General features: G+C 42.0%; 1 protein-coding gene, 1 long non-coding RNA gene and 2 other non-coding genes across 5 annotated transcripts; all 4 read left to right on the top strand.

Annotated features, from left to right (window-relative positions):
- Window positions 1-195: 195 nt before the first annotated feature.
- rpl18a (ribosomal protein L18a) lies at window positions 196-2,163 on the top strand. The gene is made up of 5 exons (XM_056589335.1): window positions 196-265; window positions 912-1,091; window positions 1,230-1,359; window positions 1,589-1,698; window positions 1,983-2,163. The coding sequence occupies exons 1-5, from the start codon at window positions 248-250 to the stop codon at window positions 2,073-2,075; spliced, it is 531 nt and encodes a 176-aa protein (XP_056445310.1). The 5' UTR covers window positions 196-247; the 3' UTR covers window positions 2,076-2,163.
- LOC130381898 (small nucleolar RNA SNORA68) lies at window positions 703-836 on the top strand. The gene has a single exon (XR_008895524.1). It is a non-coding gene; the product is annotated as a small nucleolar RNA SNORA68 (small nucleolar RNA).
- A 130-nt stretch (window positions 2,164-2,293) lies between the features above and the next one.
- Window positions 2,294-2,427, top strand: LOC130381897 (small nucleolar RNA SNORA68). Its single transcript, XR_008895523.1, has one exon. It is a non-coding gene; the product is annotated as a small nucleolar RNA SNORA68 (small nucleolar RNA).
- A 2,720-nt stretch (window positions 2,428-5,147) lies between these two features.
- On the top strand, window positions 5,148-11,399 carry LOC130381637 (uncharacterized). Of its 2 annotated transcripts, XR_008895443.1 has the most exons (9): window positions 5,148-5,259; window positions 5,346-5,392; window positions 5,783-5,811; window positions 9,291-9,402; window positions 9,648-9,781; window positions 10,082-10,137; window positions 10,283-10,343; window positions 10,536-10,623; window positions 10,842-11,393. It is a non-coding gene; the product is annotated as an uncharacterized LOC130381637 (long non-coding RNA). The 2 variants fall into 2 exon arrangements; XR_008895442.1 differs by having other exon boundaries at window positions 5,783-9,402; window positions 10,842-11,399.
- The last annotated feature ends 5,974 nt before the right edge of the window (window positions 11,400-17,373 follow it).

Raw genomic sequence — 17,373 nt, 5'->3', positions numbered from 1 at the left:
CGGATGTCAGAATGGATTTATTTGCACATTTCTATTTCATACTGACATTAAAAATGAATGTATTTCAGAATGATGCATTTGAAAATATATATTTTGGACAACAAAACATTAAAACATACCAAAAATATATTTGTTATCGCCGCCAAAAAAAAGCATTATCTCGTTAAGCCCTGCCTTTTCGTACTTGACGTGCGGAGTCTCCGCCCAACTACTTCCTCTTTTACTGTGGCAGTCCGCGAGAGACACCATGAAGGCGTCGGGAACAGTACGTAAACGTTATATTTATCGTTTTAAATGTGTTTTACACGGCTCTTTTGGCAGAATATCGCTGAGTAACGATATAGTGGTGGTTTGGGACTGACTTGTATGGACATTTAAGGTTAATTTTGGAATTATAACGTTAAACGCGTCCAGGCTCCTGGCGACACAACATGGCGTCTCTTTCGCCATGTGGACGATGGGAGCTCTTAAATTATACTCAAAATCACGATCACATGCGAGATGACTTTATGCAAGTTATTACTGGTGTCCAACTGGCATCTCGAAAATGCTATATTCAGCAAAACACCACTGCAACCTAATTGAACCCGATCAGCCGGTAGCTGCTTTAGCTATAATGCTAACATGAGCTGCGTGGCCTCATTCGCGCTACAAGCTCTTCGTTTTGTGTTGATGTCGGCCGGACACTCAACTCTATACTCTAATGCACACAAACCCAAGGCCCTGTCTAACCAGTGACATGCTCTTAATGCGTTGTGCAAAAAATAATCTTTGAATCTTGTCGCCTTTCTCTGATGCTGTTGTGCCGTTGAAAGTGAATCCAAGGTTTAACACGTCGCCCTAACTAAACAACTTTGTAACTCCTGTGCCGTTACATGAATTAACTTTTTCCGTTTTTCTTCACTTGACAGTTGAGGGAATATAAAGTGGTCGGGCGCCTCTTGCCCTCGGCCAAGCTCATCGCTCCTCCTCTGTACCGCATGAGGATCTTCGCCCCCAATCATGTGGTGGCCAAGTCCCGCTTCTGGTACTTCGTCTCCCAGCTGAGGAAGATGAAGAAGGCCTCCGGCGAGACGGTCTATTGTGGCCTGGTAAGAGAACGACTCTTTCACGTCAACGGATGACTGTGATGTGACCACTTAATTAGCCATGTTCAATGCGTTATTCCAAGTATCGTAAATATCCATTTTTCCCATTGTTGCTTGAGAGACTTCTATTCGTGTCATCAGGTACACGAGAAGACCCCGCTGAAGGTGAAGAACTTCGGTATCTGGCTGCGTTATGACTCTCGTAGTGGCACCCACAACATGTACAGAGAGTACAGGGATCTGACCACCTCTGGAGCTGTCACACAGTGCTGTGAGTACAAGCAACCTAAATATCTACCACTGTTCAAAGTGCCATCCCATCTTCAAATTGTTTCGCCTATCCGGTTATTGTACAGTATTCTGAATAGTTTGACTTGAGTTAAAATGCAGGTGTTAAAATCATTTGTGTATTGGTTCATGGCTATGTAAAGAGTTCCTGTTGGTAGACGTGTCCAGCTGCCATGTTAGTATTTTTTATACGTGTTCTCCTTTTCCTTAAGACCGCGATATGGGTGCCCGTCATCGTGCCCGCGCTCACGCCATCCAGATCATGAAGGTCCAAGAAATTGCCGCCAACAAATGTCGCAGACCGGCCATCAAGCAGTTCCACGTGAGTACTCCCCCATTCATACTCATGTTTTCCAAGCCACCGTCTTTTTCTCCTCTTCTTGGAGGACAGTGATGGTGGACTCGGCTGGTCCTGGCTCATAAGTGCATGGGGTCTGTCTTAACTGGGTTTCCGTGCATCTAATGTCGACTTAAAGCAGTCTTGATGCACACCTGCCTGTTAATGTTGTCTAGTAAACTGCGGGTGTCGCTGTCTATGTACTGTTCCTGGTGTAACTCTTTGGCCCGACCGTAACCAGTGGTTTCCCCTGATCTTCTTGTCTGCAGGACTCCAAGATCAAGTTCCCTCTGCCCCACAGAGTTCTGCGTCGCCAGCATGCTCCCCGCTTCACCACCAAGAGGCCAAACACCTTCTTCTAGAGGAATTGTCTGTTATCACATTGTGCGGGAACATAAAAACTTCACGTTTTTGTTATATGTCTATAATAAAAACGTGTTAAACAACAAATGGTGTTTTGAATCTTTCTTCTTCCTGTAACACAGAAGTAACACACGTTCTCTTGTCAAAGATTTGTCTAGAGAGAACCCCCAGGTTTTTATTGGCTTCCTGTGGTTCTAGGCTTGTAGTTCTAGGCTCATATGCACACAAACCCAAGGTCCTGTCTAACAAGTGGCAGGCTCTTAATGTGTTGTGCAAAAAATAATCATTGAATCTTGTCGCCTTTCTCTGATGCTGTAGTGCCGTTGAAAGTGAATCCAAGGTCCAACAAACGTGGCCTAAACATTCATAGAACGCTCCGTTCCATTTGAATCCTGTTAGTCACCCTCTGACGAATACATGTGCTATTGGCGTCGTCTACATTGGATTCATTAAAGCAATGATGGACAGTCTTTAAATGTGTAGGGTTTACCGCTATTTTGATACAGGGTGAGGTTCTGTAGGATTTTTCCAAGGTAAGTCGTTCTACAGAAGTTGGGCAGTGGTTAGGAATATGGCTGAGCTTTATTGATGTAGGCTACCTCACATTGGCAATACCAGTCCCAACGAGCTACTCTACAAGATTAAAGTAAGTTATCTTCAAGCAGTTGAGGGAAGACCAACGTTAAAGGCCGCATTGGGGTCTGCATTTTGTGGAAATTGAGCGCAATTTCTATCCAATAGCTGTCATTTGAAATGAACAAAATAAAGAATTTAAATGCAGTTGTCTGAATTGTTTTTTTTTCTTGATGTGCTTTAAAATATGGGTGTACTTAAATAATCTTCCCATTGTATTGCATATTTAATTATGGTAATATCCTGAGACTTCCAATAATTATGGGAAGTCTCCACTTCCACCATTTTGCATATATTTTTGTAGGCCAAAATGCTCTAACCTGTTCTAGAGGAAAAAGATTTCCACTGAGGAAAAGCCAGTCTTTGTGAGGCTGTTGGTAGGAAAAATGGTTGACCAGGAGTTTTGGACCACACGATGGCAGTCTTCCCTAAGACATTGTATTTTCCCTGTCTTCTCGCGCCGTAAATACCAGAACGGGGGAACACCTCCCTCAATTAAATTAAGATGACTCAAAGAGTCCTCCAATTGATTACTCCTATAGTTACTCCAAGTCATTGTGTAATTGCTTAAACAAGGCTTCCCTTTGAGAGCCTTTCGGAGCACAGGTTCCATCCCTTGTCTAGATAGTCCTTTTGGCAAGAGAATAAAGGACATCCTGTTTACCACCTCAAGTGAATTAACCTATCCTAGCCCCAGTCAGATCCGTGCGTGTGTGTGTGTATATGTAGGTCTGCCTCACTTGTATTCATTTAAAATCATTTTACTCTGAAATAACTTGAATGGAACTTTAGATGTTTGGGGATAAGCAGCACAGCAGTCAGGTAAATATTTAAAGCTATAATAAACCGCGTATTTCGTTTATTTAGATAAAGCATTATGAAAAAGTTTGCATGCACAATAAAGCATAAAAATAAATTTGGCGCGCAGCATTTTAATTTTCCCTCTGGGTTAGGCCCTGGATGTTTATGAAACCTAGAAATCCCCACCCAAATCTATTCTCTTGAGTAGAGGCAATAAAAATGCGATATGCGTGGAAGAGAGACGGAGAAGGGAGGAAGGAGAGGAGAAAAGGATTAGAAGGGAGAAGAGAGTATTTATTGACCAAACTGTATGGAGTGTATCTATTGTGTGTGTGTGTGTGTGTGTGTGTGTGTGTGTGTGTGTGTGTGTGTGTGTGTGTGTGTGTGTGTGTGTGTGTGTGTGTGTGTGTGTGTAGGGGGGGGGGTATCTATATAGTTTGTATCTATATTAAGTTACTCTTTGGTGTGTGTCTATTTTGTGTGTTTATCTTTATGGTGTGTATCTATATGGGTTGTCTATGGTGTGTGTGTATCTATATGTTGTATACCTATATGGTGTGTGTGTGTGTGTGTGTGTGCATATATTGTGGCAACCCGGCCGTTGCCAATTAAGGAGATGAAGAGCACCTGAGGAACCGGTGGAGAGGCAGCTTAAATAGCCTGCTTCTCCACTCATTCGGGGCTCTCTCAGCCATGTGGCTCGTGCCGGGAGTGAGGACAGCCGAGTTGGAGAGACGCTGTAGGGGGAGATCGCACAAACCCACACTAACGGTAATACGCTTCCCCCCCAGGACTGAGTGGGAGAAGACCGGAGTGATGGAGAACTCGTCCACGCAGCCGGACCAGACCCGGAGAGACGGCCCTTTTTTACCCCATAAGAGGAAGAACTTATGTTGTCTTTTTTTTTACCCTTTTCACACGTGAGGTAAACAAATAAAAAACCTTGACCCGCAACCCTGTTTGGAGCGTCTCCTTCCTTCAGCCGCCGACGATCGGGGTTGCCACAATATATGGCTTGTATCTATCGTGTGTGTGCATATGGTTTGCGTCTATATGTTGTGTGTGAATCTACATGTGTGTATATGTGGTGTGTGCGTGCATATGGTGTGAATCTATTTGGTGTGTGTGTGTGTGTGTGTGTGTGTGTGTGTGTGTGTGTGTGTGGTGGTGGGCGATGACTCCAGTTTAACCAGTGAATGAGTCTCTGGTGTCTTTGATGAAAGCTTCCTTCTCACTCCTCAAAGGGCCGTTCAGGATGCTGCCAAGTTACGTTTGTATTGGAGACGGTATCTCGCAGAGCGCTCAGAGAGCAGATGTTCTCGTGTGGTAACATCGCCCTCTGCTGTCCACATCTGCTCACTACACACACAGGGACGCAAGATCACACGTGACTTCCTTTTCACCAACTTGACGTCAAACAGTAGTAACGCACGCACGCACACACACAGTATGAAACTAAATCAGTCAAATCAGACTCATCCCTTTAATTAAAATGAGGGAGGTCATTTAAGATCAAACACAGTGCTGAAATAGCCTCTCACTGTTACCAAGGCGACCTGAGGGCGCCGAACCTGCGTTCAGTTTTACTAATTAGCTCCCCTGCCGCAGCTGGCCTGCCAAGTGGTTTTCTTAATCAGTTAATTGGTTGCATCTGGTGCGTTTCACTTAAGAGGGAACCGGACAGTACGTTGACGTCCTCCACTGTTTGACGTCCTCCACTGTTTGGCAGTGTAGCCTCTCCCAAACGTGGTATGTTGTGTTCCCAGAAAACAGAACGTGTGTGTACTGTTTTGAGGTCTGTTGTGACTTATTTGACATCTCTTCCTGTTTCACAGGTTAAAGACTTTTTGAAGTAAAGAAGAGCATCTCATCTGAACCTGATGTGAGTACAATTGTGTGGCAAAGCATAACTGACGTGACTTGTATGTTGAATATAATTCACTGATGTGTGAAGAAAATCGGGGATTGTGGTGGTTTAACTCATTTGAAATTTAAATAATGATTCTACCTGAAAGTAACATTTTAGAGACTACATTCAAACTTGTCAAAGTAAGAGGTAAATCACTCTTGACTAATCAGTCAAATAATTATAACTTATATTAAAAAGCTGGTTTAGTTAATTATCTTAATCATTATTTAAAAGTTGGATGATCCCAAAAGCCCTGAATTTGTATTGTCATTTATCTGATTTAATGGAGATGGTAGATGTTGAACGGTGGGGCAGTGTCCAAGTTTGGGGGCAATAATGAGTAAACTGTTCCTTCCTTCAAAGGTCTATCATGGATATTTAACTGCAGTTCTGTGAGTATCCCAACTTAACCATCAAGATGAACTGCAAACTGTAAGTCATTAGTTTCTTATTACTCTTGGGCACATTGATGTATTTTGCTTTCCTGGTGAGTTAACCCGTTGCCTGAAGGTTGATCTGAGTAGTAAGGATGTTTTATTGGTTCATGGGTTACTTAGGTGTTTGGTTTATGTTGGTTTTAATGATATGTTGAAATGGTTACAGGCTCCAAATTATTGTTGTAAGCTGGAGTAATGGGTTGGGTTCTGATATCTTCAGTCTTCTTTCATGCTACTCTCCTGAGCTCTGCATCTTCATCACATGAATGTTGCTCTACTGTGAGGGTGTGGTCTGAGTGAGCAGAGGTGCATACTGGGATACAGAGCTGTCTGAAGTCTACAGGTCTGTAGACACGCCCCCTCAGGGGAAACCGAGCGTTTGAGAAACCGTCGTGACGTCGGTTACATGGACTAGAATGTACTTAAAGATGGACTCACGGATTCAGAAGGAGAAACACCAGGGGGAGTTGAGGGGGCTCCTCATCTGAACGACTAAAACACAACTTCAGTCTGACACAGAGAACCATGGAACACGTTCAACAGCCCCCTCCAGGCATCGTGACTCCTCAGGAACAGTTTCATTTCCAAGAAGGTCTTAATTGGGGCCATTCCAAGATGGATCCTGCTCCTCAAGAGCCACCCCCCTCCACTGGGTGGTCTTCTAAAGAGATGACCTCCTTCCTATCCTCAGGCTGACTAAAGCTGCACCGTTTGCATCTGTGAAGGCCCCTCATTCAGGAAACCACTGGACAACAAAGACATGACTTCAGAGACGTTGAATCAACCTGGGACACATCTTGGAGACGCCAAGCATAATCCATCACCAATGTGGGACGCCACTGAAGAATGTTGTTCATAATTTACGTCTCTGGAGACATTGGTTGTTCTGTTATGGGTGCCCTGGCAGGAGAGCTGGGGGTGGATGATGGAATGGTGTGTGTGTGTGTGTGTGTGTGTGTGTGTGTGTGTGTGTGTGTGTGTGTGTGTGTGTGTGTGTGTGTGTGTGTGTGTGTGTGTGTGTGTGTGTGTGTGTGTGTGTGTGTGTGTGTGTGTGTGTGTGTGTGTGTGTGTGTTGGATGATTTTTGAGCATCACTAGGGTTCTACTGCGTGTGTGTGTCCCACTCACACCTGGCATGTGGTCCTACGTGCCTGTCCTGGGTTCTATGTGTGTGTGTGTCCAGCTTGCTTTGACAGTGATAATGTTCATACGGGGGTCTGTGTGATTGGCTTGGGATATTGGAATGGTCAACTAAATCATACCTGATGGACGGCCACACGTTTACTTAAGGGCCTCCAGTAGACATGAAGAGCCCTGAGCGACGCTCCGGAGCGATATCAACACACTGGGCAGGAAGGAGAGTATCCACATCAAATGTAAAAGGATGCACGCAGCGTGTTCAGATCAGTGACTTCAAACTAGGACTACACCAATCAGGATCAATGGAGGATGGACACCTAAAGGAATTCCACAAGGAGAGTCTGACATTGGAAAGGGACCTAAATGGATATTCAAGATGACCTTCAGACCTGTAATGAGACGGCTCTTCCTACCTGGCTGGATTGATGGAGAGCCCTGTGGATCTTGTCTTGCTCTCAGTTGCATGTCTGCTCAGGCTGAACTGTATTTTTTTCGGACAGGACTAGCTGAACGATTGGTTTCCTTAAATCAGAACCAATCCGGGAACTCCAACTAGTGCGCTCTTCGAGCTGAAGTTGTGCTCTTCAGCTGAGGAGGTAAGGAAACCTTCACTGGGGCTTCAAGGTGTAAAGAGGAGAATGTTTCAAAGTGTTCCATGGTGCTCTGATGAAGACCGTTGTTGTGTTCCACTGGCTGAGAGGAAGGACCCTCACATCATCCTCTTGGCCTTTCTCCTCTTTGAATCGTGGCTCCATCTTGAAGGATATTCCAGCGCATGTAACTGATGTCGTGACAGATTCTCAAACACTTGGTTTCTCCTGAGGGGCGTGTCTATAGAACTGAAGACTTCAGACAGCACTGTATCCCAGCATGCATCTCTGCTTACTCAGACCACACCCCCATGAGTAGGATGCAACACTCTAGCGATGGAGATGTAGAGTTTTATAAGTAACGCGGGAGCAGACAGGTGACTAGAACACAATGGCATGTCAAGTCTGTAAATCTTTAAACCATGAAGATGGTTGGATAGTTCAGGAATTGGGCTTCTTTTTATTATGGGCAGTCCTTTCACTGAGATGCCCACTTCTCACTGGACCTGTACATGTGTTGGCTGGCTGGCATGATTTTCTGTTGGTGATGAGGCGGTCTGGGTGACGTTGCAGGGCTATGGTCAGCTCTCTGTGAGCTCAATGTTTAGATTTGCTCTGTATGGTTTGCACCCTGAATACTCAGGGTAATTGTAAAATGTAGACACGGTTTTGTATTGAATGATTCCCGGTTTTTAGGTTTAAGGTTGTTGTGGGACGTACATGGTAGTTTGGTTCTTCGTACGGTTTTGAGTGATATAACTTGTACACACTGGGTGCATAATAATGTAAAGGTACACTGAATAGTAGTATTGACCAACAGCAACAAACAGATCTCCTCAAGGTAAGTCTGTTGGCTGTGTTTTATTGAAGACCATCGCTGGACTTCAGGATCTTCCTCCGCTCAGCTCAAGGTGAGGCGCTGGTTCTGTTTTTTCTTTGGTTGGTTCCGGCCGGAATGTTCGGATTCCGGTCGGACGGTTTGTGCTTCCCGCCGTGGAAGGTTCTGAGTGCGGTCACTTGATTTAGTCCCAATGGTTAGCATAGAACGTTGTAGTCTTGACAACCATAAGAACCCACCTGGTAGTTAATTGGACGGGAGTCCCCTGAGGGAATCTGGCGGAACGTTCTGGATTGTATTCGCGTAACCTCGAGCCGTTGCCAACAAAAACTATTTTTCAGTCGTTTCCATTGGGAATTGTTGCCCCTTATCTTAAACAACTTAAGTTTGATATTAAATACATACTGACACGTACGTCGTACAATATGTTGATAATTTCCGATGGTTGCGCCGTACTTTAACCACGAGGACGTGACGGGACTCTCGCTGCATACAAAACGGCGTTCTACTTGCGGGACCATTTTTGACATCAGTGAAGGCTGAAAATCATTTCAAGGTGGAAGACAATTTGACATTTCTTCAACGGAACCCAGCACCTGAATATGGCTGAGTGAATTTGATTTAATATCGATACTGCTTAGTGTCCTTTGTTACTTCAGCTTTTGTACGTTCTAAATATCTGCTGTCATTAATTGCCACAGAAGTTAAACCCTACCCAATGGAATGACGTTAAACAACGACTTTGGTGCAGAGTTACCAGCTGGATAATATCATAGCTAAAATAATGACCGTCCTTCACACATGTTACAGTAGAAGATACTCTAGAAATGTACAAGGTTAAAAAGGTAACATGTAGTTTGTCCCAAGGTGTCTGCCTCCTCACCCACTGCAAGACCTCCACCTCCTCACCCACTGCAAGACCTCCACCTCCTCCCTCGGAGCCAGTTCCCCACCTCCTGTCAGAAGTCCTCCAGAACCGGTCAGTGCTCTGGTGTGTGACTAGAGTCTTCTCAGGTCAGTTTTAATGCATGGCCTGAACCACTTCTTTATACTTGTGGACTGCTCCGTCTTCATTCCCAAAAACGAGATGCTCATGTCTGGTCTCTCCAGTCTTTTCTAGCCTTGAGTTATAAAATAATAGTTAAATGAATTGTGTAACTCTGTTTCAGATGAGTCAATTAAGTTTATTGTTGGGCAAATGCTGATGTAAACCTTCTGCTGTAGCTGAAAGGTGAGGCTGAGAGGCTGGGGACCGGAGGCTTGTGGTGCCAGGATGGACCGGAGACTGAGGCTTGTGGTGCCAGGATGGACCGTAAACTGAGGCTGGAGACCAGGGGCCTGCAGCATCGGACCAGAGGGTAACCATCACCAAGCTCATCTGAAACACTAAAATCATCTGTAGTTTAGGTCTGGTTTTGACTTTTTTTAATTCATAAGAGGATTATGTAGGAGTCATATGAGCCATTATTGTTACTTGTGCTGCTACGACCGTAGTGGATGAATTGCTGAACACGACAATCTGCAGACGTTGTCTAATTTAAGTGTTTAAATATGTTTAAATTTGTCTTCCATTTTACAAGTGAACCTCAGATGCAGGAGGTGGGGTGTGTTGCGTCCCCAGGTGATTGACTGCTGAAACCAACTGTTTTTGTAACCAGACCAGGAATCCAGGAGCTGCTGGAGGCCCTGCCTGGTGAAGGACGTCTGTCGTGGGGTAGATGGAGCTTGACTCTGAAGTGATCATCACACTCACTGCCACTTCTCGTAGAATACTGCTAGCACAAACTACCGGCGTTTGTACCATATATACCAGACGACTACATCTGTTTTACCACATGTTTAATGTGTTTCTGGAGCAGATGCGAGCTGGTAGGGGAGCCGTGAATCTGGAGGTTGACCATCACTCTACCAACAAGGATCGTAAGTTTGTATTAACCAAACAAACTGGAAATAAAGGCCTGTGTTTGTTACCTTACATTAGAGCCCAACTACTCCTGTGTTTGTTACATTACATTAGAGCCCAACTACTCCTGTGTTTGTTACATTACATTAGAGCCCAACTACTACTGTGTTTGTTACCTTACATTAGAGAAAAATTGCGTTTGTAACCAGACCAGGAATCTGGAGGACTGATGGAGAAGCCGTACACATGGAAGGCCAATCCTGAGGACAACCAGGACTCAACCATCAAGGATACCTCGTAAGTTTGCATTATCTGGACATAGTGGACTAGGTAGGGGGTTGGGGGTTCAACTCTCAAACCAATGGTGCCGGGTTCAAGTCCTCAGAATACAGTGATGCGTCCTTGAGCAAGGCGCCCTAAAGCCTGCCTGCTCCTTAATGAAGTCTCTTTGGTTCAGATAATGTTCCATCTTTTGAATATTGAACCTAATCAATGTCCTTGATTGGTCCGGGCAGACACACCTGAGCTGAACCTCACCTGATCCTGTTTGGTCGGGGGTAGACACACCTGAGCTGAACCCGCCCTGATCCTGACATCCTGCTGGTCCCGTCTCCTCAGTTCATCTGAGCCTCGTCCTCCAGAAGACCTGCTGAGCTCAGCAGTCTGAGGCTGATGGATCAATGACCTCCAGTGGGAGTGATCTTCTTGACCCCACATGTAACCGTGTGCTTCCACACGCCTTTCCCTCACGTCTGTCACTAACCTCACTACTTCACTACTCTCTACTGCTTCCTCTTCTTCTTCCTTCTCTGTGGTTCGAACCTTTACACTGGAGGCGCGTCTCCATGCCCTCAGAGGGTTCAGCGTTAGGGTTGAGAGTCAGGGTTTAGAGTCAGGGACAGAGCTGGTCAGGGAGGACTGCTTTTACACTAACCTCTTCACTTGCTTTCAGAATGGTGGTAACATTTTGAAAAGATTAATTTGGGAACATGCTTTCCTCTGCTTTCCTTTACAAAATTGTATTAAACTTCTGTCAAGTGTTTTTGATTATATATTAAAATCCGACATTGACTTCTACATGTTTGGTGCGGTTGATTTAATTGTCTTTTAACTTGGTTAATGTCAAGCTAAACTCCTGCAATATATTTAATATACATGATTGTTATTCAGCAATGTAAACAAAATCCATTTTGTAAAAATATGAAACCTCCATATTACTACTAAATTCAAGCCTATTCATGTATTTAACAATGTACATACTGCCCCGCAGGCCGTTCTCTGCTACTACAACACGTTCACACGAGAGAGATATATATATATATATATATATATATATATATATATATATATATATATATATATATATAATTTTTTTTTTTTTTTTTTTTTTTTATTATATATATAATATAAATATATATATATATATATTTTTTTATTATGTATATAATATAAATATATATATAATATAAATATATATATATAATATAAATATATATATAATATAAATATATATATATTTTTTTTTTTTTATTATATATATAATATAAATATATATATTTTTTTATTATTATATATATAATATAAATATATATATTTTTTTATTGTATATATATAATAAAAATAAAAATATATATATTTTTTTTTATTATATATATAATATATATATATATATATTTTTTATTATATATATATATATTTTTTTTTTATATATATTAAAAAAAATAATAACGGTGCCATTACTATTATTTCGAAATATTATTTAAGCCCACAGCAACATAAAGTCATAACAAAGACTATTAAATAATGGAGAAGCCTTTTTTCTGGGTGCCTGCTTGGCTCGTTGCTCTGTACCTGCCCTCTGTGAGGGGGGCGGGGTCAAGAGGCCAGCTGCCTGAATCTGACCGGACCGTGACCCCAGACGAAGAAAGAGATTAATGACACTGTATCGGAATTATGTCCAAAAGACTGAAGCCGTCCGGCGCCCAAGGAAGGAAAAGAAGGAAAGAAGAGGAGGAAAAACGTGAAAAAGATGGAGGTACAGTAATGTCAATGTCATGAAGTGCATGAAATTAATAGTTTAATGCATCGTAGTTACCGTTGTTGGAGCAGAGTGTTAGCTTGCTAGCTTACTTCGGACGTTAGCAATATTGTTTAATAATCAATAAATAGCTGAGTCGACGTGTGTTAATGTTACTTAAATCCATCAGGGACGTTTGGAAACTTAACGTTAGGCCTGTTCAGGTGTTATTTTACAGGTGTCTTTCCTGCTTGAATGTCAGTTAAAATGCTTCTAGTTGTCCGTCCCCTTTGTAATAGGGTGGTTGTAAACATTTGGTTTTATGTGTTGCAGTTTGTTTTTGTTTGTTAAAGTTTACATCAGTGTTAAAGTGCAGTTAAAGTGTATTACTGTTAATATTTCATGCCTTAGCTTTCACATATCATTCATAGGCTATATATACATATATATTCATTTCACTGCACTTTACTGTTTTTTGCACTGTGGTTAGACTGAATTGCATTGCAATGACAATAAAGTTTAATGAATCTCAACACATTTTCATTATTAGTCTATATTAGTCTCATGTATAGCACACCAAGCATCTGTTTTTTTATTAAAATGTAACATGCAGTCGTCACATATACTTCTCTTCTCTCTTCAGATGCACTTTTTAAATATTTCAGTGCCACTCCCAGTGACACAGCATCAGGTTCTGCCGTCCCGTCTACCTCTGCACAGCCCTAATACATTATTGTATTTTTTTTATACTTCAGTTGAGTGCTTGTTTAATCTCTGGCACCAAACTAGATAAACCATACTACATTTAATTGTATTCACAATATATATATAATTCTTTATTTCAGACCCAGGAGGATCCATATCAACACAAACAAAATAATTTGAATCTGAACACTTATGAATGCCTTTAGTAAACATCATGCGTTTCTTTGCAGTATTTTGTGCATACCTTATTGTATGAGTGATTCATTGTCACTTGTTTTGCAAGACTTTTTTTTTACTGCAAAGTGTTTAATTATTAAAGTTCTAACGTCTGCAGTATTTGTGCATACCATATTGTATTTATGATTCATTGCTTGTTACTTGGTTTGTAATACGTTTTGTGTGTTTAATTTTCTATCTAAAATCAAAGAGTCTCGAAGACAAAGCTTTGTAGCTTCTCTGAGTTTCTGAACATTGGTAGTCGAATTTACTGTGCGATCCGAAGGGGTAGGGGGTGCCAGCAAAAATCTTGCCCAGGGCGCCAAATTGGTCAGGGCCGGCCCTGGCTGCGTTGGTTCAAACGGAAAATGTAGTTTGGTTTGAGACTGTTGTCCAGCAGAGGGAGCTGTCATACACCTTAATTATACAGGAATGTCTGTGTATTTACATTTTTAAATGTTCATGTGCTGGTTTAGTTTGTCTGCAAATAACTGCCTCCAGCAACAGGATTGGTCGAAACATATGAAGTGAAAGAAACAAAAGCCCAGTTCACCAGATCTGAGGTCAGCTGCGGTCTGATGTATTGAGTGAATGACGTCTGAGCTAAATATTAACCACCTGGAACTTGGTGCGTTTCCTGGAGCTCGGAGGACGGCAGGACGCGTGTTTACCTGGTCGATTAGGCCCTGAACGCAGACCCTGAACCCAGACATCCTAACCACAGACCCTGTTTAATTAGCCCCAAATATAATCTTTGGGTTAAAAAAACAAATAAGAGTACAAATATTTCTAATTATTTATAAGTAGCCTAGTCTAGATAGTCCTTCTGGCAGGAGGATGTTTAGAAACATAACCATTTTACCACCTCAAGTGAAATAACCTGTCCTATCCCCAGTCAGATTTGTGTGTGTGTGTGTGTGTGTGTGTGTGTGTGTGTGTGTGTATATAGTCTGTCACTTGTCATACTCTGAAATAACTTGAATGGAACTTTAGACATTTGGGGATAAGCAGCACAGCAGTCAGGTAGCTATTTTAAGCTATAATAAACTGTATTTTGTTTATTTAGGTGAAGCATTAGGAAAAAATGTCCATGTAAAATAAAGCATAGAAATAATTTTTGCGTATTCCTTTTCCGTCTGGGCTAAGCCCCGGATGTTTATGAAACCTAGAAACACCCCTGATTGAAGCATCTGCAATATGAAGAGAAATTGACTAAGCCAAGTGGGACGCGATCCCCTGTTTATATACAGATGTGTTCTCAGTGCGCTTAAATGCTCCTCTACAGTCTGAACCAAAAGTGAATGGTACAATCTAGGAGCCATATTCCTGTATGTGTTGGGGTACTTAGAGATAATACAGATGAACATTGCCAACGTATACACAGAGCATGAGCCCCAGTACGTGAGCATGCTTAAGTTTCTGTATACACTATAAATCGGTCTCCAGACGCTGGCCAATTAGCAAGCACATTCCATGAATCCTTAGTCACAAACACCAAAGCATATTCCAGATGTCCCTCTGACTTTCATCTTTGCATGGGCTTAGTAAACTAGGTGGTCCAGCACTTAACTGTTGATTCAATTCGCTCCCGCCAATTTTTCTTATCCAGTATACTTTAATGGATTGAATATCTGACACTTTTGATTTATGCATGATTATTTTATTCTATGTTCAATTTATGTTCAATGTTATTCAGAGGAAACCCCTTGAGATGAAACATCTCGTTTTCGAGGGGACCTCACAAAAAAAAACATACAGACAGACAAAAACTCTCCCTCACACCGAAATAACCCATATCCTCCCCAAACCATTCGTTATTGGACAATAAAATGTTACAGTTAGGTTCATTCATGTTCAAATAGACACAGAAAAGGAGTCGCACTATCTTAATTTAATTAATATGTTTCTTGTCCATTGCACAAACACTGGCCGATTTGTTAAGATTCCCACAAGGCTAGATTTATAGCCCACAAATCATTGTTAACAGTAGTCTTCCATTCCAGAACAATATGTATTTGAGGTTAAATCAATCCAGTTAAGTTGATTTTATTGCGTCTTTTTGACTCTTTATAGTCTATTCTTTAACTTTTTTTTGAAAAATGTTACTAGCAATCAGTTAGGAGAATAGACCTCTTTTAACCATGACTTTTTGGTGACAACTGTCAACTAGGTTTGTTTTTCTGTATATGTCGGCCGATGTATCTAAAGTATAGTATATGTGTAATAGTCAACCACATTCAACAATTCAAAAACAATCAAGTACGGTAGACAACTAGGCACCTAGGTATAAAAGTGATATTTAAGAGCATGTCCCTGTTTATTAGAGTTAGGTTTTTACTATGTTCTCCGCCTCATTCTGCTCCAAGTGGACAGAATAAAGATATAAAGCAGGGCCTGTTCATTGTGACTGCTGGGTTCACTCATTAATCGACCACATGCTGAATAGTATATGGGCTGGACATAGAAAAACCTGTGTGTGTGTGTGTGTGTGTGTGTGTGTGTGTGTGTGTGTGTGTGTGTGTGTGTGTGTGTGTGTGTGTGTGTGCTTGTACAGTACGTGAGTGTAAGCTTGCACAGTATGTTTTTGTGTGTCTGTGTTTAAGCGTGCACAGTATATGTGTGTGTTGTGTGTGTGTGTGTGTAATTGTGTACAATATGTGTGTGTGTGTGTGCTTGTACAGTATATGTGTGTAAGCTTGTACAGTATGTTTGTATTTGTGTATGTGTTTAAGCGTATGCTGTGTGTGTGTGTGTGTGTGTGTGTGTGTGTGTAATTGTGTACAATATGTGTGTGTAATTGTGTACAATATGTGTGTGTGTTTGTGTAATTGTGTACAATATGTGTGTGTGTGTGTGTGTGTGTGTGTGTGTGTGTGTGTGTGTGTGTGCGTGTGTGTGTGTGTATCACACAGGTCAGAGGTCAGAGGATACCAACCCTCCTGATGACCTAATTATGAATTGCATTTTTTTCAGTGAGTCACAGAACATTTAGATTCGCTCATCTATCATTAACCCAATAGGAAAATCCCATGAACAAGACTTAAATTAAATAACGTAGGGAAGGGGGATTTTGGGGGTGGGGGGGGGTTAGGCATAGAAAGAGGAGAGACGGTAAATCAAAGCATTAATGCGGAGCCACAACTTTACGAGAGAGGACCCACTGAAACCATTTTCCGTCATTTGTGATCTATTACGATGTCCAGCATTGAAGCAGAGGATAGCATTCGTGTGTCGGGAATTTTTCCCAGAACAAAAGGAGCTCGTTGGTGTTAACCCGGCAAACCGATGCTCATGCCTTTGGATACCATTAAAGATGTCTGAAATAGATTCTGTGTGAGTCTTGGTCACCAAAGAGGCCATGGCCGTGTGCGTTGAGGTTATTGAGTATAATTGGCGTGTATTGATATAGTTATTGTTACGCTAGAGTCTCTCTCTCTCTCTCTCTCTCTCTCTCTCTCTCTCTCTGGATGAAATGCTGACACAGATGAATGGTGTTGATGACTCTTACATTAACTTCCATAAATCGTTGTACTCTTATGTCAGACTTATATACAATCCTTACTAAACATAGGGTACCCTCTTTCAAGCAGAAAGGGTTCGAACACATTTGTATGCATGCAACATGCGCATGTGCAAACAAATGCGATGGGACATCTGTATGGCCGGACGTGCAATGCAACATTATACCAACACCGCAGGCAATCATTTTTAATATACTACTTTTTTACTGCATGATGAGCATGGGGAAATTATAGCAGACAAAGTAAAGTAATACTATTTACGCACTCTCACTGCCATGGCAACTGCTGTCAAATACTGTCGTCTCGTGACTCAGAGAGGTTGCTCAGAGACCCAGTGGGGAACGTCGTTGTCAACTAACAGGGTGCCGTTGTGTGATGCTATGGTTCAATAAAGTCAATGTTAGCAGGAGAGAAAAATAACAGACTGGGATGTGATTAAAGACATTTGTGTTGCTGTGATATTTAAAAAGTATTGCATTTTTTGCGAATTCACAAATTGGCAATTCTGTGTCCTGTAAAGACTAGGGTTAGGGTTAGGGAGTTTCCAGAGAGGAAGTCTCATGCACGAGTCGAACACGGCTTGATCTA

Source organism: Gadus chalcogrammus, chromosome 4 (genome assembly GCF_026213295.1).
Source record: "Gadus chalcogrammus isolate NIFS_2021 chromosome 4, NIFS_Gcha_1.0, whole genome shotgun sequence".
NCBI classification, from domain to species: Eukaryota; Metazoa; Chordata; class Actinopteri; order Gadiformes; family Gadidae; genus Gadus; species Gadus chalcogrammus.
Note: the sequence above shows the minus strand (reverse complement) of the source record. Positions and strands in the feature narration are given on the sequence as shown.